We start from the raw sequence: 23,637 nt of genomic DNA, 5'->3' as shown, positions 1-23,637 counted from the left end.
TCCAGATCCCGCTCACTCTTTACTGACTTAATTACACCATCATTCCAAGTCCAACTGTGAAAACAGAAACTAGTATAAATACAGTGAACATTTCACTTTATACTGCTAGGCTCAAAGAGGTGATTTGGGGTAAATGAAAGTTCATTATAGCAAACAAATGACTGGGAAGTTCTATGTATGAAGAGCTAGGGCAGTGATTCTTACCTGGGAAACTTATCAAGGGGCAGGTTCACAGGTGCACCCACTCCCTCCCCACTAAAAAAGGAAAAAAAAATCCGATTCTGTAATAAAACTAAGGAAACTACTTTCTACCAAGCTAACCAAGTGATCCAGATACAAGTGGTTCATAAATCAACTCTAAAGAACAGTAGTTTATATCCAGGAGTACTGTTGACATGCATGCATGCTAAGTCACTTCAGTCATGTCCCACTCTTTGAGACCCTATGGACTATAGTCCACCAAGCCCCTCTGTCCATGGTACTCTCCAGGTAAGAATACTGGAATGGGTTGCCATAGCCCTCTCCATGTGATCTTCCCAACCCAGAGATCGAACCCAAGTCTTTTACGTCTCCTGCATTGGCAGGCAGGTTCTCTACTAGTTAGTGCCACCTGGGCAGCCCATTGTTGACATGGCAACTAGAAATGGTGGTCAGCAGAAATCCTACAACATACAGGTGTAATGTCTGTTTACACACCATTCGCTGTGTAACCAAAAGTTCTGCCATGAGGGCTGAGTGGTGAGATATAGTTATCCTTGAGCTCTTCAGGGGATAAGCAGCAATTAAATTTCAGGTCCCATTATCCTTGCCTGCTCAAAACACCCTAACCATCTTCAACAAACCCACCTGACTTGAAAGCTGCCCACTAAAACCAGCTGCCACCAACTGTAACCAATCAATGACTATCTAGGCCTAACCGATCAGCTTAGAACAGTAGTTAGGGATGGTCAAGAAAGAATTTGGCCAGTTCCTGCCAAAAGGGTGGGCTAAAGAAACAAGTGTGAAATGTCACTGCCATCCTATCTCACTCACACTCCTAGGCTGTCGAGGCTTCACCAATCTTCATACCCAGTCTCCACTTAGGAAGATCCTACCGTTTCCCAAATACTGACAGCTCAGCAATTTCTGACCTGTTTGCCCATGCTGAGAACACGGGAAGAAAGCCCTGAAGAGGGCTGCATCCAAGAGGGATCCTTCTGCCCCGCTCCCCCAAAGCACAGTAAAAGGAGCATCCCTCTGTGCCCTGCGTTGTGCTGTGTACACACTGTCCTCTCCTCGAGATCGTGAGCTCCTGCAGGGAAGAAGTATCACTGTAAACTTTTCTGTATTCCACTCAACCCAGGGCCTTGCTCACGGTTGCTTAATTGGAATAGGAAAACCTATCCAAGTCTCCACTGACTCTGGAAATACAACTTGTTCTGATGCTGGAGACTGTCTGTACCTGGCATATCTGTATTCTCAGACCTGAGGGACTGTTTTTCAATAAACGTACATGGATTCAACTCGAGCACCAGTTTGGCTCTTCCTAAATTCTGCAGCTCAAGAGGGCAGTCTCCATATTCGTTTTAAGAAATCATCACCCAAAGTATACATACAAAAATTTGTCCTTTTCCTCCCTCCAGACAGGCTTGATGTAACACCCAACTTTGAGATCCCTTAGAAATAACACTACAGTAGGAGCTTTCCCTAAAAATAAGTATTCTACCTTTAGTATATTTATCAAATCTAAAATCTAACTGAATAAATTTATCTTCAAAAGGATATTACCTATATTAAAACTTAAAATACACATAACCCTCTGACCTATAGGATCACCTATAAGAATATTACAGAACTACCAGCACATGTAGAGTATCATATGTACAAGGTTATCAGCATTATTTTAAAAGCATTTAAAAGCAAAAATGTAAAGTCAACCACCAACAGGGTTCTAACTTAACAATGGTACACCTTTATTTAACACAAACAGAATTCTACAGGCTGAAAGAATGGAAACAGAATATGTAAATTCCAAAATAGGAAGAAAAGCCTATCCTCTATATCTGCTTCTCCATTGCTACCCTGTAAATAAATTCTTCAGTACCATTTTTCTAGATTCCATATATGTGCATTAGAATATGATATTTATCTTTCTCTAACTCACTTCACTCTGTATGACAGGTTCTAGGTTCATCCACCTCATCAGAACTAACTCAAATGCATTCCTTTTTATGGCTGAGTAATATTCAAAATGGGGAGAGAAATACATGTATACCTATGGCTGATTCATGTTGAGGTTTGACAGAAAACAACAAAATTTTGTAAAACAATGATCCTTCAATAAAAAATGAATTTAAAAAAATAAAATAGGAAGAAAAGAAGAGAAAAAAAGGAAACTGGATCAAAATCCAGTGTTTAGCAAGAAAGGAAAGAAAAGAATGCAAAGTAGTAATCACAAGAAGGGGTCTATGAATTAAAACATACTTCTTAAAAGACAGTGATTCCAAGACTGGATTTTAGAAGAAAGTTCAATGATTTTATGCTATTTATGAAAAACCGATTTAAAACATAACAACATTTTTAAAAAGTTGAAAAGGGACAGAAAAATGTATACTATGTAAACACTAACAAAAATTTAATGTGAAAATAGAACCAGATTAAAGAAAAAATAGATTGAGGAAACCAGATTAAGGGGAGAAAGCATTATTAGGGATAAAGAGGATCCTTATCTAGTGATAAAAAGAAAACAATTTGCCACCAAGTTATAACAATTCCAAACTGGAATACACAGTGCTAACAAACAGTCTCTAAATAAAATAGGCAAATATAAAATGTCAAATCCACAATCGCTGTAGGAGAATGGATTTAAGACTGAAGAAAAAAGATTCCTATATGCTTTTTTAAAGAGAAAACCTAAAACATAATGACATAAAAAAAGTTAAAAGGAATGAAAAGTATTTACCACTAACCTAAAGAAGCTCATGTAGAAATATCTGTAGAAAAGCTGTTTTATCAGAAAAACAGCTTTTCACACTAGTCACTCAGAAGTTGACAAGCTGATCCAACAATCATGAAAATTTTGGGAAAAAAAATAAGAACTCACCATACCATAAATCAAAACATGTTACAAAGTTATAATTAAAGCAGTGTGACAGTAGTACCGGGATAGACAAATGGATCAGTGAGGACTCAGGCATGTAAAGGAATCTGATATATTATGTGGTAACCTCTGAAGAGGAGGGAGGAAATAATGATGTAGAATAACCGATGACCCATGTGGGGTTAGATTCAAAATTAGATCCCTTCCCTCACTCTAAATGCAAAATTAAATGTCAACTAAATGAAGCAATTAAATATGAAAAGCCTTTAAAATATTAAAAAATACCTTATAACCTTCTTATAAGAAGAATGCCTTATTAACTTCAAGTTAGGGGAGGCTTTTTTAAAATTTCCAAAATTCACATAAATCATAAAGGAAAAGATGAGTAATTCTGACCACGTTAAGACATAGTATCAACGAAGTAACTCAGACTAGAGAAGAGATTTACAATGACAAAGGTTTAACTTTCTGAACATATAAAGAAACTCCTAAAAGGACCAAGGATCCAATAAAAATAAATAATAATGGATAAAGCCTGTAAACTGATAACTCGTATTGGCTACGAAACAAACGAAGAGATGTTCACTGTCACGACATGCTCGGCATTAGATCACGTGTATCCAACTGGCCAAATATCTGACTGACCGACAATGACAAGTGTTTGTGAGGGAGTGGGGAAACAGAGACTATCAGGCTGCTGACAGGGAGTAAACTAGGACCACTGCTGCAGTGGCTGACATGCTTAGTAGGTGAAGACGCATGCTCCACCCCAGATGCTGTCAAATGTATACACAAAGAAACATAAGCAGAGTATTTTCTGCAGTACTGTTTATAATACTAAAAACTCAAGACCATCCTCGATGGACATCAATAAGCATATGAATTAATCATGGGATTAATCATACAATGGGACACTATATACACCTACCTGCATTAACCAGCTCAGCACACACACTAGCTCTACAAGTCTCAACATGCTAAATGCGAATACACAGTGCTGAGCAATGGAAGTAAATGTCAAAAGAACATGCGTATCATGAAACCAATTATGCTCAGTATAATATACAAAGAATAATATACACTGCAAATCATGAATGGTAAGGGTATGCACAACAGGACAGGAGTTCTTAGGAAGAAATAATACGAGGAAAATTTTCAGTGGATACGCAGCTTTTCCTTGATTTAAAAACAAAAGGATCTGATAAGGGAAAAGACTGATGGTTAACTTGGGTAGTGGCTATAGGTTAACATTCTTGGCTGCAAACAACAGGATCTACTCATTTAAGCAAAAAAACAAATGGTTCACAAGGCTCAGGCTCAGAGACCAGGTTACAGGACCCAAAGAGACGCCCACTGTTACAGCACAGGGCAGCTGCGGGGGAAAACTACGGGGCTCAGTCCACCTTCCACCACGAGACCTCAGCCGCTGCTGTTGCCGCCACCTCGAAAGTCACGTCACTGCTCCCCCTGGACAAAATGAAACTCACGTGCCATTGTCCTCACAGCACTGCTTTCAAATTTCAGACACGTGTCTAATCAGTGAGCCCAGGACACCTGTCTAGGCTCTTATTGCGAGGAAAGCTTAGAGATTAAGTTTTACTCTCCACTGGATAAGACAGGATACACAAAGGGTGAAGTCACCAAAGGGTGGATGTTCAAGAGGGCGAGGTGCCCCAAAAGCACGAAAAATGGCCACCCAAATAAGGGAGTGTTAAATTATATTTTGTAAGCTGAAAATATTTCACAATTTTTTAAAAGAATTCAAAGCATAAACCCACAAACAACAAAGGGTATGGGAGAGGAAAGCAGCAGCAGACAAGAAATCTCGCCCAGTTGCTAAAAGATGGACAGTGAAGTGACCAGTGCAAGGGTGGAGGATGTCACCACCCAGAATACGTGGGGGAGTCCAGCACAAGAGGGAGCCGACCTGCCCAGCTGGCCAGAGAACCTCAAAGATGGTGGAAGACAGAAGGCAGAAGAGGGACTGAAACGAATGGGCTCTACAAAGGTCTATATACAAACCAGTTTTCTCTGCCCCCCACCCACTACTGCCAAATACATCAAGGCCTGAGTCTAACATTAGTCCACAGGTAAAGTATTGGAGGGATCTCATAAAATAAGTTAAAGAAAAGTCGAGAGAGAATCGGAAGAGTCACCATAGAAACTAGTCACCAAAACTGACAAGTTCTTCATTTTAGCACTAGAAAATCCCCATCCTAACAGCCAGCTTCACCTACTCACCCTTAGAGAAGCCAAACCTCACCCATACCACAGAGCTACCACTCAATCTCCTTCCCTACAGCCGCATTCTCAACTGAAACTAACAACCAACAGTCGCTAGATTTGGGGGTGGGGCATGGTTAGGGGGAACCCGAAACATGAAAGATTTAGATAAGCAAAATATCTGACTCCAGAGGAAGGAGATCATTCACGGACTAGGAAATAAAGGAACAAACGAACATGTAACTCCCTCAGTATCTCTGAAAGATTCACCAATTCATATGCACCTGTTAAACATGAACAAGAGCACAGTACATAAGAAATAAGGGCATGGGAGTGAAAGCACCTAGATCCAATCTCCAGCTTTCCTATTAATACTTGCCAGATTCCAGTTTCCTCACTCGCAAACTGGAAACACCTTAACAGGCTGTTCTGAGAATTAAATACGAGATTCCATATGAAAAGCTTAGCACAAGGACTGGTTATGGGAAACACTCAAGTTACTCAGTAGCAATTAACCTATGCACAAAACTCATGCCATTTTGCACAAAGATGTTTACTGCATCACTGTTTAAAACAGTGAAAAATGGAAACTAGTACGATCCTATTTATGTTTGTAAAAGATTAACTTTCTATCTGTGCATATATGTTTAAGGGGCTTCCCTGGTGCTCAGCAGTGAAGAATCCACCTGCCAATGCAGGAGACGCAGGTTCAATCCCTGGGTCAGAGGATCCCCTGCAGGATGGCACGGCATCCCACTCCAGTATTCTTGCCTGGGAAATCCCGTGGACAGAGGAGCCTGGCAGCTACAGTCCATGGGGCCACAAGAACCGGTTATGACTTACCAACTAAGCAACAATATATATGTTTATATATGTACAAAAAAGCCCTGAAAGTAGAAAACATGCCAAAATGCTGCATCCAGGTAGTAGAAGGGGGCAGGTTTGTTTCTATGTAAAATTCTTACTGTTTTACCCTTCAGAGAAAGGAGACAGTAAACCAGTATAAATCTCAGGGAGAAAAAGACAGTTCATTTTATAAGCACGCACAAACACACATAGAAAACTTTTATTTTAATTTACGTATTTAAATTTGAGGAAGTTACTAGGTAGATGCACTCTTCTCTGTAGGCTTAGTTTGATCTTCAGTTACCTGCAAAAACATAAATAGCTTTACTTTTCTAATAAACAGTTTTACTTTTACCGTTCACTCACCGTTTAAAATCACTGCAGTCTTTCTTTTTCAATAATCCTTTGCCTTTCTTTTTCAATAGTAATTATTATAGAAAGTTAAGTAGAAAGAAAAGAAAACTTACACAACCAAGTTCCCAATATAAATTATCAAGTAAAGTACAATTTCACTAAAACCATATCTGAGGCATTTATCTAGGCTTCTCAAGTTTGTGATTGAATTTTTCATCTATAAAATGCAATCAACAAAGTATTTTAAATCAATCAATTTTGTTGAAAAAAATCTAATTCTACTTTGAACACAGTATACTACAGGTTTAGTAGAATACATATCTGTATGTTAGTATTTGTTATATGTCACTCAGGAAACAAACAGAGCTGAACGGCATTCCTCATCACCCTACAACCTGCTCTACTTCCTGCGGCATCTATCTCAGTGAAGGGCTCCACTCAGACGCCAAGCCAGGCATAAGAGAATCCACATCTCTCTCACCTGCGTATGTGATCAACAGTCTTATTAATTCCACCTATGTAACTCTCACAGCCATTCTCACTGCCCTGCTTGAACTTCAAGGTCTTGTCATCTGCTACCCCTTAGAGGGCTGCTGGCTGAAGTCACAGTTATCTTCCATGCTGGCCCCAGAATGAGCTTGTAAACAGGAAGATTTTATCAACAGGTCACTTTCTTACTCAAATTCTCCAGTTACCTCCAATCATCTTCAGGAGGGGCATGCAAATTCCACATCACAGAAGACAAGCCCCTCATATTCTATTTCCAACAGACTCATCACCCATCCCACATGTGAGTGTGCATCCAGATTCCTCTTACATTCACCATGCACTTGATCCCACCAGCCTCTTAAGACAAGCAGCTTCTGCTGGGATAAACCCACCTGCAAGCAAATCATCTGCCTGGCCCACTTCCATTCACCCTTTAAAACCAGTTTAAGAAATAACGATTGGGAATGCTTCTTAACCAACCAGTGGTTTGGCTTGGGTCCTTTTCTTTATGCCAGAGCCCCACATGTACACCTGAATTGTCTTCTTATAGGTCTAGTTATGCTGTTCAAGTAACTTCATTGAGGACAGCAAGTAGATCTTGTTCATTATTGCACCTACAGTCCCTGGCACATAACAAGGCTATGTAGTTAAATCAATGAACCATATGTTTAAGCTACTCCCTTTGTACAAGCAAAATAAACAGTGGAAGAGGAAAGTGAACAAAATAAAAATTGTAAAACAGCTACTCACTGATTTCCACTAGACACTCTAGGCTACTTCTCTACTACTTACTACATTTCTTATATATTCATTTCTTCTCTACTCTAAAATGGTCATTGTTACCAACCAAAGAGACAGTTATTCCATCTATTCAAAAACTTTCTTCTCATGAGAAAAAGAAAATCACATCATTTGTGCACAAGAACATTATAGCTAAGTGCCTAAATAGCACATTCTACCTGTAAAGTCATTACTATAGGCTAGCTGTACACATCATCATGCAAAATAATAAATATTTAATTGGGTAATGGTTTTTCAAGACATTTATATATTAAAGTGTCTACTGTCAAGGCAGCTTTAAAACATACCTGGCAAATCTTAAATATTCACTAAGTTCACAAAAAAAATATAGCATAGACTTAATTAACACCATTACAGCCATAAAGAACTGTTACTGCTACACAGCAGTAAGTTTTATTTTTCTTCAAGTTCCTACAGTATCACTCTCATGTTATTAGCAAATAAAAACAGAATTGCCAAATAACTTTTCTTTTGCCAAAATACAAACGAGGTCAACAACCACAATATTGCTTTAGCTAATGAGACAACCAATTTCTTTCCTTCTCTTTCCCTTTATTATTTTGTGGTGGTGGTGGTGGTGGTTGCTTAATTCCAAGGAAAATTTCTTCATAGAAATGTACTCACACGCTGTCAAAAACACTTACCATTTTCTGAGACCTTTCCAATAATTTATTCCATATGGTAAAATGTGCCTTGAAAAGAAAAGATTTACTATGAATTAATTAAAGCAGCAAAGTTAAAATCAAAGAGGCTGAGTCTTTATATAGATTTTAAACAAAACAAATACATGGAAAGTCAGGCAGTACTGATGAGGCTACAGGGTCACAAAAGTGAGTCTGAGCAGGGAAAAAGGCACAGACCATACAGGACAGCTGCTCTGCTCAGCCTGTAAGAAAAAGAGACTTAAGGACTGAACATGCCATTCTTTGTCCTTAATCAGTACCACCACAGAAAGCATTCCTTCTAATGGGAAGCAAAAATCTCTCCCACTAACCCCTAATCCTTTCCTTAAACAGCCACTTTCAACATGCTACTGGTCATTGTTCAAATCCTAAGCAACTACAAGGAAAGGTTCATTAAGAATTCTCAGTTCTCCATAATGAACTCTATTGTATGGGAAATGAATCTTTAAAGGAGTGGATATGTGTGTATGTATAACTGATACACTTTGCTATACAGCAGAAACTAACACAACACTGTAAACCAACTATACTCTAATAAAAATTTAACACACACACACACACAAAGAACCAATTGTGATATCTCACATCACAAAAGCAGACCTGTAAGTTTTAGATTTCTACAGAACAAGTAAAAACTGACAAAGACAATAGTAACATTATAGAACCAATTTCCTTAATACTTAACAATCATATGCAGCAGAGAATTTTCAGAATGCATAAATGAAAACGGCAAAGTGCAAAATGACCACATCAGTGTTTACTAAATCGCTGAAGGTGATACTGAGGGATGTGGGTGGGTCAGGAACTATTTCAAACTGGATGAGCTGGTAAAAATCTGATAAAAGGTAAAATTACTAAATACGTACACGTAAACCCTTCTGGAAGAAGAGCAAAGAGTGGTATATTTCAAGGGAAAACCGTACCTGGCTGAGGCAGAATGAGCTACAGTGAGAGACTTTAAGGTTTGAGTGGGATATAATGGGTGCTGGAGAAAGCGGTATGAGATGAAGTCAAAGAAAGGCAGGAGTCTCACAATGCAGGGCTTCATGAGACAGGGCGAAGGGTCAGCATTTGTTCATGAGAAGCCACTGGAAAGTTTGGGGCATAGGAATTACATGATCTGATCTGTATATTAAAAGGATCACTTTGGCTACTCATTAGAGAATGTGCTTTGGAGGCAAGAATGAAAAGCAAGGAAGGAGAATGGGAAGAAAGAGGGAGAGGATGTGGCGAGCAGTAGTAGATGAGCTGCTGGCTGTGGATACATTCACAATGTGTTTTAAGGAGTCAACTTCCTGATGGATGGGATGGGGCCTGGCTATGAGGGAACCAGGGAATCAAGGGTTACCTCCATCAGCCAGGTAGCTGACAGTTTATTTACTGAAATGGAGGGAGCTAGGAAAGGAAGGCATGTGAGAAAAAAATCAAACACATAAAGAACACATATGGCAAAAATTACAAAATGCCGATGAAAGAAGATTTAAATAAATGAAAAGATATACTGTATACCCCAAGACCCTGATGCTGGGAAAGACTGAGGACAGGAGAAGGGGGCGACATAGATCCTCAAAATTAGGGAGAACAGGTCAAATATAAGGCCTCAGGGCACTCCAGAAGGTCCCATCAATATGTTCCCCACTGCACTCTCTTCTAAATGAATTTGAAACATTAAAAATACTATCTCAATTTGAGTTAGTTTTTTCAACTATTATTTCTTTTGTAAATTATCTGTTTACATCCTGGCTAAAATTATTTTTAATCATAAACCCAAGTTGATGAAATATTAGTGTTACACAATTTAATGAAAATTAAAATATATGTCCTTCCAATTGATATAAAAATCAACACTGGAATTACACTCACACCCAAACTGTATAACCTGAAACTTTCGGCTTTACTTACTCTTAAGTGTGCAGGTAGAGAGAGACCCTGGAATCTTCGTACAAGACTCGACTGGGTGGCTTGAATATTGTGAACCGCTGACACTTCATACTGGAAACAAATACTTGTTCTTGGAATAAGAGGGCCCTCGCTTACATCAATGAAGTCACCAAATCTGATTTGATTTTAAAAATAAACAAATTAGATCATAAAATCACATCACTTACAACAGTTTGTAAAAAAAAGTCTATTCATTCTATTTGCTGCTACATCCCTAATCAAGAACAATGCCTATGGATCAATTCGATCTGGAGTAGACCCTGACACAGCCATCTCCAGTGAAGAGACTAAAATTTTGAAAATTAAAATTGGTGAAACTTTTTCTTCCTACAATTTTGAAGATTTGTAAGATCACTGAACATATATATGCCATCAAATGGATCCAATGTCTAAATCTGATAACCTATAACCTTGTAACAACTAATGCAACAGAATTTAGAGTTTTAGTATGTAGGCCAGGTTGTGCCCTAAGAGCAGCTTCCTAGAGGAAAAAAGTTGAGTCTGAGTCAAGAAAACATTAAGTTGAAAAAACAGATACAGACCAGGAAGTCATTTTTGCTAACGCCCTGTCTTACCTCTCTCATCTCTGCATCAGAAAGCACACTGTGATATGACTTCCTTACATGTAACACAAGTAGTAACTAATTCGTCAGTAATCATATTTCTATATACAGATGAATATAGACTTCATATGAATTACGATCAATTCACAACAAAGGATATTTCACCCATTTTCAAAATTAACTCTAAAAATTACATTTTTTAACAATGCTTTCCAACTTGTAAAATACAAATATAAAAAGTAACAAACAGCAAAATGAGGAAGAGAAACCACAACCCTTCCTGAAGACAACAGAGCTTCCAATCACCACCATATCAAAAAACTAAACAAAGCAACAGAAAATAAGATGAAAGAACAACAAATAAAGGTACAAACTCATCTTATTCAGTTTTATACTAGTCAGGTAACAATGAAACTATACCTTCCATTCAATTAGCATAGAGGTCAATTTTTTAATCTTTATTTACCTGTGTAGCTTGACTATTCTCTCAGGGTTCTGGGATGCCTTCTCTTCTATGAAATCTACTTTGTACCTAAAGAGCAGCAAAAAAAAAAAAGTTTTAATTCTAAATGTACAAAAAGGTGTTTAAAGCCACTTCCCTCTCTCTTCCTCTTCAGCCAAAGTGCTTGAAAGGGAGGGTTAGACTAGGCGCCTCCCCCTCCCGCCTCCTTTCACATCTCTCCTCTTTCGGTCTGGCCACAGCCTCATAACTCCACCATAGCGTTCTCACGGTACCCACAGGTGCCTCCTTGGTGCCAGTCTAGGTCCTCATCTCCACTGCTCACCTCCACTTCTCAAGGTGCTCTCTCCCACCGGCTTCCGCGGCATTCCCTACTGTTGGTGCTGTGACTCTCTGGTCACCCTTCTCTCCCTGCCCTGCAGGTTCTGCCCCTCGGCTCTCTTCAATCAAAGCATCCTCTCTGGGCTGGTTCCTTGATCTGCACAGCTTTAACTACCACTTCTGTGCTTTCATCTTCTACATCTCTGCTTCTCATCCACATACTTCTTCTGAGCCCTGAATGTATATGCAAAGCACTCTGGACTTCATCAGGGTGTTCGACAAGCATCTTACATTCCCAAATACGCAAACTGAATGAAACCATACCACCTCTTTTCTCACCAAACTCATTCCTGAATCCCCTAGCTTAGTAAATGACATCAACCACCGACATGTCCAAGTGAAAAAATTCTGAGATTTCCCTTATAATGGATTCTAGTTAGATTAATATTAAAATTTAGTTTATGTTCTCATAATTAGCAGAAGATAAATTGGAGGTTTTCTGAGTGAGAAAGGGAATTGAGAAGCCAGGCACAGTTAAAAACGTTGGCAAAGAAAATCCATCAAATGAGTAATTCCCACAGGGAAGACTAAGATCTGGCCACGTGAACGTTTTCCTTTGGCTGTTAGCTGCTTCTGGACAGCTGGCATTCGCTGTCTTACCCTTTTCATTTGAAAAGTGGAAAGACGGGAAGGAAAGGTTGCCAAATGCAATACAGTTTACATAAATTAAAGTTTAAATTCACAATAATACAGTTTCACACAGGCTACCCCCTTCACAGTGAAAGGAAACAAGGGGAACACACCACGATGGTAACATAAAGAGAAGAACTGGCAAAAAAATAAAAACACAGTAAAACAAAGAAAGAAAAGAATCAAAAGCTGGGGAGGGGGTCATTTCTTCTCAGGGAAATGGTGAGCTGAACAAAAGTAAAAGCTAAAAAGTAAAACGTGTCCTACATACATCAAATATCAAAGTTCTTAAACACCTGAATTTTCTTCATTATATACAACTTTGAGAGGTTTACTTTTGTTTTAGAGGAAGCCAACACTTACTTATTGTGCTGAAATATTTCTAATGCCACTTTTGCTTCAACTTCCAGGGTTTCAAATGGAAGATCTTTATAAATTAAAGCACGAGCATCTTTTGTGAAAGAACGCAGGTTCTCCTTAAAAATGAAAAAAAAAAGTATTAATGAAAAACAAGTACTAATCTTTTGTAACAATTTACTTGAAAACATTTCTCTATAAGGCAGATAAAACTGTATGCTTAATGTTATAAATCCAACTACAACAAAAAGCAAAAGCCAACTGGCTAGGAAAGGAAGCATTAATTTGCACCAACTGAATACTTGAACCATGAAATGTATGATTAGCAATTTCTCCCAACTCTACAAACTATAAAACTTGTAATTAACTTGTAAATAAATATCATCCTGTATTAGAAATATTAAGGATAATCCTACAAAGAAATTTTAATGAACATTTCATTTATACAGCCTTGTAAATGTTTATTAAAATAATGGTGCAAGCAGTAGAAATGCTAATAAGCAAATAGTAAGATACAAAACTTTGTTTACACTGTGAGTAAAACTAAGTTCTTTAAATAAATCCATGAGGAAAAACTTATTATGTGATTCAGAAAGTTTCAGTAGTAAATGTCATCACTGACCATGTCTAAGACATAGCACAGAATTCAATGCTAGAAACTTCTGTTTAATGAAAACGTCTGTTTAATACAATTGAAATGATTAATAATACACATTAACAATGTTTATGAGATTTTAATAAAAACTATAATTGAGTTTTCACACTATAAATCATTACTAATACAGAAAAGAGCAAGCACTATTACGCAAATAATTTTTGTAATAAAATTCTTTCTATAAACCTCTTATTAGACTGTTTTGAATGAAATGACTCTTCTCATTCTTAAAAGAGATAATTTCCTGCAAATACACATTCATGGTTTAATATAGCTTGAATGTAACTCTCCCCCACTTTCTCAAAGCCTTCCACCAAACCCCACAGTGCCTCCGATGAACCAGTACATTTCTTTTTTAAAGTTTTATCTTGGAAAAAAAAGGAAAAAAGTAGCAGCAAGTTTCACAGACAATGAGAGTTAAATTTTGACCACCTTAGTTTTTATTTAACTTCAGTAAAAGGAGAATCTTGACAGACTTGGAAAAAAGAAATATACTGACACGAGTTCACAGATGAAGAAACCGTTCTTACCCCTCCCTGGCCCTCTCCCCATCTCTCTCAACACCTTTCTTCCCTCTCTCTCTTTCTTCCTTCCTGTTTCTCTCCTGTCTCCCTTCTGATATTAAGCAATAAGGGCAAGATTATTTAAGAAATAACTTTTAAAGCCAACATTTGGAGTCAGCAACTGTGAAATTCTTTCTTTTAGAAACTATTTCACTAAACTTAAGATGCACCACTGAGAAAAGACATTACCAGTGGGAACTTTCCCACCAAGAAATTGAACTGGGGTCTCCTGCATTGCTTTGCATTTACCAGCTGAGCTACCAGGCAACGCCACAGGTAGCTATCATTTTCTTCAACTAAAAAGAGTTTAAGAAAAGTTATAGAAACAAACAAAAGACATATTTGTTTTAGAGATATTAAACTGTGAAAACAATGGACATAGTGAAATTGATAAAGTGGTACACTACACTGCCTCCCCTTTCCTGACTTCCAAACTCCCAATGTAGGACATACAGTTTTGCTTAATTAGGCATCTGTCCGTTCTCCCCAGTCATAACTAAGTCACTAGGTTTAACTTTCAAAAGCCATCAGCACCCCCTACTCACACAGCATCTGACGCAGATCCACTCTGTTAGCCAGGCTCCTGCCGCTCCCGAGTCCCAGAGCAACAAAGCATCGTTGCCCTCATTAAGAAGGCAGCCCATTCCAGGACAGGCTAGTTTGTTGCTGTGTAGTCTGCTGCTTTTGGGGTTAGCTTTCTCAAAGTCTGATGTCTTTTAACTCACACCCCCTCCCCAACCACCACCACCACTCTCAATGTAATCCTTGTTTATTGGAAGAACTCGCCATGCAATAGGCTTTAACGGGTTTAGAGTAGTGATTTTCAAAGTGTGCTCTGGGGATCCAAGATAGTTAAGCTTCTTTATTTTATATTCTGGGCACCATGCTGCAGTAAATACCCTCAACCATATACCTCTGTCTTAAATACACTTACAAAAAAAAAAAGATTGAATGACTGAACTTTTAAACATTCTCAACACAGAGTATCATTCAACAATACTAACACAGGAATCATTCTAACAAAGAAAGGCACAGACTCTAATACTCTAAAGAGCAGGCTTACTTTTGTTGGCATCCACTCATCAAGTCTCTTATCCAAAACAACATCATAGCAGAAGGCTCCAGCGATTACTGTGAACCCAACCAAAATAAAAAAGCAAAGTTATCTGTTAGGGTATGAAGTTACTAATTTAACACAAATGAATATTTAGATCCTAACGTGAAAAGTGGACAATCTCTCCCAACACTACAAATTATAAAACTGTTACCGTTACTCCAGCTGCCTGTCAGACCTCTACCAACTCTAACATCAAATTATCTCACCTTTTTGTTAACCCAATATCACCAGTATTTTTTAACCATTCACATTTTCTTCAGGAATATTATCACCACAGAGATTTCTCTGATGATCAAAACAGGTACTAGACATAAAAATTCCTAAATAAAATATTTAACAAGTAGGTGAATAACCAAATGGATATGAAATGTTTAATTTTTTAGTTATCTTTTAATAAAGATTAGTTTTCTGTTGTTTTGTTTTTAGAATCATTTATTGCCGAATCAAATATTTTTTGGCATATAAACATCTACCTTTAAAAAAAAATACAAATGTGATCCTACTACATGAAAGAATATGAACTCTTCCACCTCCCAAAACTGGTGTTCCTCTCCAGTGTTAGGGTTATTTCTGGTGAAATGGTACCACCTAAACAGAGTTTTCTACAGAAGTCTACTTATACTCAAATCTCCTCCTTCACACATTGTTTGGAAATAAATACTTTAAATGATAATAAATAAATACTGACACAGTATAGTTACACGAAATGCATATTCAAGAGAAACAATCTCCTCTAGTTCTATTATGTTAATAACTGAAGTCTAATAAACGGAATATGACAGCAATAAGATGAATTCTGTTACCTATAATGAATGGAATGTACATATAATGGTAATTTACATTAGATTAAATTAGAAAAAATGAAAGTGTCAGTTGCTCAATCATGTCCGACTCTGAGACCCTATGAAATGTGGCCAATCAGGCTCCTCTGTCGATGGAATTCTCCAGGCAATACTGGAGGAGGCTGCCATTTCCTTCTCCAGAGGATCTTCCCGACCCAGGGATCGAACCTGGGTCTCCTGAGTTGCAGAATTATCATCTGAGCCACCAGGGAATCCCAGATTAAATTAGAAGTGAGTTCTATACAATAGGCTTCCTTGGTGGCTCAGAGGTAAAAGCCTCTGCCTGCAATGCAGGAGACTCAGATTTGATCCTTGGGTCAGGAAAATCTCCTGGAAAAGGAAATGGCAACCCACTCGAGTACTCTTGCCTGGAAGGGGTCGCAAAGAGTCAGACACGACTAAGCATCACTTTCTATACGACATTAAACATAGGTACCAAAATATTCAGATACAAAAAGTAGACCTGTATGTGTTTATTTCCTTCTATGTATACATCACCTGGAACTTCTGGGGCTCTGACCAAATGGACCACATATTCATCTTTGAATGCCCTCTCTATCACACAGCCCATTATCATGGCACAAGAACGCCAATAAGCCTAGAAAAATAAAATACACACAAACATAATAATACTAAGATTTACTAATATTTCTTCAAAATAACCATCACAGAGTCAGAAAGAGAAACACCAGTACTGCAGCCCACCCGCCCGTCGGCAGCTCTGCACTGGCACTACTATAAGGGGGCACATGACTTTCCTAAGCGCTTCACACCTGCGGACGAGAGTGGGCTCACAGAGACTCCAGAATGTGCTCTACACAATCACAGAGATACACTAAAAACAGACACAAATTCAGGCCTTGAAGGACAGCAAGATGCTCTTTTTCATCTACCTGAATTTATTGTTTCTAATGTCTGAGGAATTCAAAATCAGTGCCTAGGTTCAAATCCAGGCTCAGCCACTTCCTAAACTGGTAACTTTGGTCAAGCTATTGCATCTCTTTGCCTCAGTTTATTTATCTGTAAAATGAGGATAACAGTACATTTTATGGGATTTTTTTTTAATGAGGATTAAATGAGTTAATACCTGTGAATCACTTAAAACAGTGTCTGATAAGACAATAAATGTTTCATGTTAGCTACTTTAATTATCATGTTTATCATTTCCTTCTTTAAATTATTTCATTTCAACAAATACTTATTAAACACCTACTATATGTAAGTCAAGGACAAGATCCAATAAGGGTCATGATCCCTGTCTGTGCAGAGCCAAGAATCCAATGCATTCAACAGCTCATATTACAAGGGAAAATCAAAATACTGTGTCGAGAGACACTACGCAACTGTTTCGAGACCCAGAAGAGGGATTCATCTGACAAGAAGACACTGAGAAGGTTCCACAGAGCAGATTACATTTTAACTTAACTATGAAAGATAAACAGGATTTTAACAGGGAGGAAAGAGAATACTCAAATCAAGGAGGACAACAGAGCAGAAACCATTATTGTCCAAGTCCTCCAGTGTGGCTGGAGCAGAGAGGAAGTGGAAAGATGCTGCAGAAACTAAAGTTCAAAGAGCAGGTGGGGGTCAGAGAAGGGTCCATGCAAGGCCAGGAAAGTTACATGAAAGGTTATCAGGTAGGCAAGTGCTTTAGGGATCAGTCACAACATCCAACAAAACTTTTGCAAGACTATTAAGGAAGACTTTCAGATAAAAAAGGGAGGGAGGGAGAGAAGTTAAAAAGTTATTGAAATAATATAGAACAGATGGTCAAAGGGAACAAAAAAATTACTGCAATATACAGGGTGATTAATAAAACTAAGCTGAACAAATATATGAATGTGAAAGACACATCATATAGTTTTCTCAAACCAAAATACAGATATGAATGCCACTGAGGATTTCTGAACTATGAAAATGCCTTATCTACCAATTAAAACCCTGATTAGTACAGTACAACATTTGACTTTGGGCATATTTAACTCCATAGGAGCTTCCCCAGTGGTTCAGCAGTAAAGAATCTGCCAGCAAAGCAAGAGATTTGGATTTGATCCCTGGGTTAGGAAGATGCCCTGGAGAAGGGCATGGCAACCCATTCCACTACTCTTGCCTGGAGACTCCTGCGGACAGAGGAGCCTGATAGGCTACAGTCCATGGGGTCACAAAGAGTCGAACAGGACCAAGGCAACGTAGCACAGTACAAGCATACTCCAAAGTAAACAGATTTTAATAAAAGGGGGAAGAAAAACTAGGGGAATGAGGACAAAAGAATGCAGAGGCAGAAATACCTTATTGACTTCTCCTGGATCATCATCTTTGAAAGTTAGAAATTTAATTTCACAGGACTTGGTCAAAGGTTTATACATATCCCAAGGCTGTCCATCCACAAGAGCCAGAATAGACTTCCTGCAGTACCACTCACTTAAATCTAGGAATTCAGAACAGATTGAAGATTTAACTCTAACAAAACCCACGTGAAAAGTTACATGTTTAAGTGCTACGTTAAGAAATAAAAAGACAGAAAGGCAAGATTTGGCAAGCTGTCTTTTATGAGGGGAAAAAAATATTTGTAGCTAATAAAAAATAATTTCCAACACATTCAGTGTATTGTTAATTATTAACAAAATTACCCAAGCAAAAAACATTAAGGCTAAGTCTAACCTGAAATTAATCTGTTAATTAAGTAATAAAATAATCTGCCAAGAGCTACACTTAAATATTCAGAGAGCAGCATCATGAATAAATCTGGATATATGCACAAATAACATAGAAGGGAAAATATAAAAATACACATCCACAGTAAGTCTGTTCTAGAGGGGTTTGGGGCCTTCCTTCCAAATCATCTCTTACTTCCCTAACATGGACTCTTAAATTAAATACAATAGTTATCAGTTTGTAGTAATCAGTATGCATTCACATATAAGCAGATCAGCTCTGGTCTGTTATATGACTCCAGAATGCAACTTCATCCCTGATTAGATGTTTTTTGAGTACAAAGATATTCACAGAAGTGGTCCAACCATAGCGTCTCAATAAGCTCCCTAATGCAGGGATCATGCCTATTTTTGCTCACTCAATTTATCTAGAGCCTAGCACCAGACCTGAAATATGACAGGTAGTCAATAAAGAAAAAAAAAAAAAGATTAAAAAAAAAAAAACCAGGTACTGAACAACTGGCAGTATGAGAGAGAAGCAAGTCTGAGGGCAGGGGTTATGCTGGGAGCGTTCAGAGGCTCCATCTCTACATGCGAAATGTGTAAAACCGCTTAAGGGCCTTGTCTTAGCCTCCTCGGTATTCCTAATACCTATCCTACAGCAGAGGTTCCATAAGTGCTCGCCAAACAAGGAAGCAACTGTAAGTACTAATTCAAGTGCCAAAGTAAAGGAAGATTGGGAGTTCACACTCTGTAGGTCACCTTAAGCTTTTAACTAACGTTAATTACTCAAATGGAATCATCACTAAGTTTTCCAAGAGCCTGAACAATGCAGATAGTCATATTCGAATGAGCATGCAAGACTTACAAATTGACTTTTTGTTCTTTCGGAATTTAAACATTACCAGTTCTATCAAAGTTACTACAAAAGAATTTTGATCGAAAATAATACAGAGGCCCTGCTCCCTTAATTTCCAAACCAGATCACACACACAAGGCATTATTATCTTCTTTAATATATGAACATAAGAAGTATTTTTACCCCAATCACACTCACGCCATGCACTCACACATTTACTACAAATAAGGACACAACACACACACAAGGCAAGCAGTGAGCTCATAAAAGGGTTAAGTTAGATATAAAAGAGCAAGAAAGGAAAAGAAGGCCAAAAAAATAGCTGATCATCTGAGGTCAGGGCAGTCCCTCTGTCTCAAAATCCTCTAATGGGACACACATGGGAACTACCCTCATTACACCAAGAGTGTCTCTAAAAATGGCAAGCACAAGAGTAGTTATACTTTCAGATCTGCCACGATGACAGCACTCTAAACTCAGCCAGATTCAAGCAAGTCCCAGGACAACCTGTACATCAGAATACCCACCCGACCCCTAGTATTCTCAACAGCTAAGTCAACAGTGAACACACAGGAAGAAGCTAGATACTGGGGAGTTCAGGGAGCAATTACATCTTGTCTCCTCTGCACCAGTTTTTCCCCTTTCTTATTTAAAATCATCAAAATGGGACCCTGATCCGTTACTTACGCATGGCACAGCTATAAGGAGTGGAAACGTTTTTATTCAACACAAAGACAGTGCCAGGGTCAGTTTTACCAACGTGTTTCACTTCAATCTTCTCAGTTCGGGGAGTTAGTGACAGCTGCCTGTTTTTCTCTTTGTTAAAGAGATCATTCTGCATTTGTATCAGTTCGGTCGGTGACAGCTGAGAAGCAGGTGATGTGGCCACAGACCCTATGAGGAAGTTACAATAAATGTGAATACACCCTGCAGCCGCCCTGTTCCATTCCTGCCATCGCCCTCCTCCAGCCGGGAAAGAATAGAAGGCAAGGGAGTTTTCAATGCTATTTGCCGAAAGGAGCTCAGAGGTCCACTTTGCAACAATATTAATTAAAACGCCAACGCAAGAGAACCGCAGCCTGCCCAGATCCGCGCTTTTATTTCCACTTTGCTTTGACCATCAGATCTCCACTTCTCACCAGTTTTCTCCGTCGAATTCCAATCTGTGCTTTACAAACAATAAGGAGCAAGAAAAAGGTAACCAGGAAGCGGAGTCAAAAACCAGAGCAGTCAAGGCAAAGTTGAGCAAAGTTTGTCGCTTTGAAAAGGTCTTGGCGACAAGAAAGCGCCAAGAGACTGAAGGTCCCACGCCAGATCGCTCCATATCTAGAGGGAGAAAGGCTGTTTCGTTTTTCTGTTGGTTTTTTTTTTTTTCCCCGAAACCCCAAAACAGCTGATTTGGCAAGGCGTGCACGAGTTCAATGGGAAAACAAGGGCACTTATGCACCAGGACGTGGTCTCCCTCTCAGGGGGCGCCCCAAGCTTCTCCAACGGCCCTTCCCTTCAGCTCCCCGAGATTTGGACCCCAAGGCCGGGAGAGGCGGCAGATTTAAACACCCGCCTCCGCCCCCTCAGCTCCGCGGGACTCCCCCCTAGGACCCGCTTGGGGTCCAGCCTGAACAGACACCGTCCTCTAAGCCTCCCTCCTCGTCCGCACGGCCGCTGATAACTCACTCCAGGCAGCCCCGCCACTGGGGGCGGCCCGCCAGAGCCGCAGCCCCCAGACTACCACCGCCATTGCCTCCTCCGCGGCGGTAGGAACCTCCGCGCGCAGGTCCTCCTCCGTCCTCTTCCCCGGAAACTCCGAGCGCGCACTCTGGGTTCCGCCCGACAGTTTCGTTCCGGGCCGGGCTCTCGGACGGCAACCGCCGCTAGGGGGCGCGCTCAAGCCTCGCTGCGAGTCAGTCGCCGGAGGTCCGGCTTCTGGATCCGGGCTTGATCCGGGTTTGATCCGGGTTTGTTCCGGGAGCGCGGAGAGTGACTCGGGGACCCTGGGCGCCGCGGGCGGGACAAACGTCTGGTTTGGAGCCGCAGACCCCAACACGTGCTGCCAACCTCCGTCCGCCGCGGGCTTGAGCCTGGCTGGCTGGAAAAACCCTTAGTGCTCACAAAACATGTTTCTGGGGAGAAAAATCGAGGAAAGGTGGCTTCTGTTTACTCTTGCTTTCATGCAGCCCGGCTGACCACGGCGATGGCATCCTCTGCTGTGGCTTAACTCTCGGTTTCGCAAGGCTTAATTTTTAGGGGGATTTGAGCGGGTCTACACCCGGCTTCTCTTTGTTGTTTTCAGTCGCTAAGTCGTGTCCTACTCTTTGCGACACCATGGACTGTGCAGCTCGCCAGGCCTCCCTGTCCTTCACCATCTCAGGGAGTTTGCTTAAACTCATGTGCATTGAGTCAGTGATGCCATCCAACCATCTGGTCCTCTGTCGTGCCCTTCTCCTCTGACCTTCGGTATTTCCCAGCATCAGGATCTTTTCTAGTGAGTTGGCTCTTTGCATCAAGTGGCCAAAGTAGTAGAGCTTCAACTTCAGCATCAGTCCTTTCAATGAATATTCAGAGTTGATTTCCTTAGAATTGACTTCTTTGATCGCCTTGCTATCCAAGGGACTCTCCAGAGTCTTCAACACCACAATTCAAAAGAATCAATTCTTCAGCACTCAGCCTGCTTTATGGTCCAACTCTCACATCTGTACATGACTACTGGAAGAACCATAGCTTTGACTATACGGACCTTTGTCTGCAAGGCTTTTGCCTATATTTAGCCAAGGAAATGGCAACCCACTCCAGTGTTCTTGCCTGGAGAATCCCAGGGATAGGGCAGCCTAGTGGGCTGGCGTCTCGGGTCGCACAGAGCCGACACGACTAAAGCGACTTAGCAGCAGCAGCCAATAGTAATATAGACCTCTAGATGAGTGATCACACCATCGTGATTATCTGGGTTGTGGAGATCTTTTTTGTACAGTTCTTCTGTGTATTCTTGCCACCTCTTCTTAATATCTTCTGCTTCTGTTAGGTCCAGACCATTTCTGTCCTTTATCAAGCCCATCTTTGCATGAAATGTTCTCTTGGTATCTCTAATTTTCTTGAAGAGATCTCTAGTCTTTCCCATTCTGTTGTTTTCCTCTCTTTCTTTGCATTGATCACTGAAGAAGGCTTTCTTGTCTCTTCTTGCTATTCTTTGGAACTCTGCATTCAGATGCTTATATCTTTCCTTTTCTCCTTTGTTTTTTGCCTCTCTTCTCTTCACAGCTATTTGTAAGGCCTCCCCAGACAGCCATTTTGCTTTTTTGCATTTCTTTTCCATTGGGATGGTCTTGATCCCTGTCTCCTGTACAATGTCATGAACTTCAGTCCATAGTTTATCAGGCACTCTATCAGATCTAGGCCCTTAAATCTATTTCTCACTTCCACTGTATAATCATAAGGAATTTGGTTTAGGTCATACCTGAATGGTCTAGTGGTTTTCCTACTTCCTTCAATTTAAGTCTGAATTTGGTAATAAGGAGTTCATGATCTGAGCCACAGTCAGCTCCTGGTCTTGTTTTTGTTGACTGTATAGAGCTTCTCCATCTTTGGCTGCAAAGAATATAATCAATCTGATTTCAATGTTGACCATCTGGTGATGTCCATGTGTAGAGTCTTCTCTTGTGTTGTTGGAAGAGGGTCTTTGCTATGACTAGTGCATTTTCTTGGCAAATCTCTATTAGTCTTTGCCCTGCTTCATTCCGCATTCCAAGGCCAAATTTGCCTTGTTACCGCAGGTGTTTCTTGACTTCCTACTTTTGCATTCCAGTCCCCTATAATGAAAAGAACATCTTTTTTGGGTATTAGTTCTAAAAGGTCTTATAGGTCTTCATAGAACCATTCAACTTCAGCTTCTTCAGCATTACTGGTTGGGGAGCAGACTTGGATTACTGTGATATTGAATGGTTTGCCTTGGAAATGAACAGAGATCACTCTGCCGTTTTTGAGATTGCATCCAAGTACTGCATTTCAGACTTTTGTTGACCATGATGGCTACTCCATTTCTTCTGAGGGATTCCTGCCCGCAGGAGTAGATATAATGGTCGTCTGAGTTAAATTCACCCATTCCAGTCCATTTTAGTTTGCTGATTCCTAGAATGTTGACGTTCACTC

General features: G+C 39.7%; 1 protein-coding gene across 1 annotated transcript; it reads right to left on the bottom strand.

The window, feature by feature from the left end:
• MRPL39 (mitochondrial ribosomal protein L39) lies at window positions 6,334–21,312 on the bottom strand. Its single transcript, XM_005674737.3, has 10 exons — window positions 21,172–21,312; window positions 20,185–20,391; window positions 18,273–18,412; window positions 16,483–16,582; window positions 15,089–15,156; window positions 12,814–12,926; window positions 11,446–11,511; window positions 10,378–10,531; window positions 8,437–8,484; window positions 6,334–6,452 (listed from the first exon to the last, which is right to left on the bottom strand). Exons 1-10 carry the CDS (start codon window positions 21,233–21,235, stop codon window positions 6,405–6,407), a joined length of 1,008 nt encoding a protein of 335 aa, XP_005674794.3. The 5' UTR covers window positions 21,236–21,312; the 3' UTR covers window positions 6,334–6,404.

This window comes from Capra hircus, chromosome 1, assembly GCF_001704415.2.
Source record: "Capra hircus breed San Clemente chromosome 1, ASM170441v1, whole genome shotgun sequence".
Taxonomy (NCBI): Eukaryota; Metazoa; Chordata; class Mammalia; order Artiodactyla; family Bovidae; genus Capra; species Capra hircus.
The sequence above is the reverse complement of the archived record's forward strand: the minus strand, read 5'-3'. Positions and strand labels throughout refer to the sequence as shown.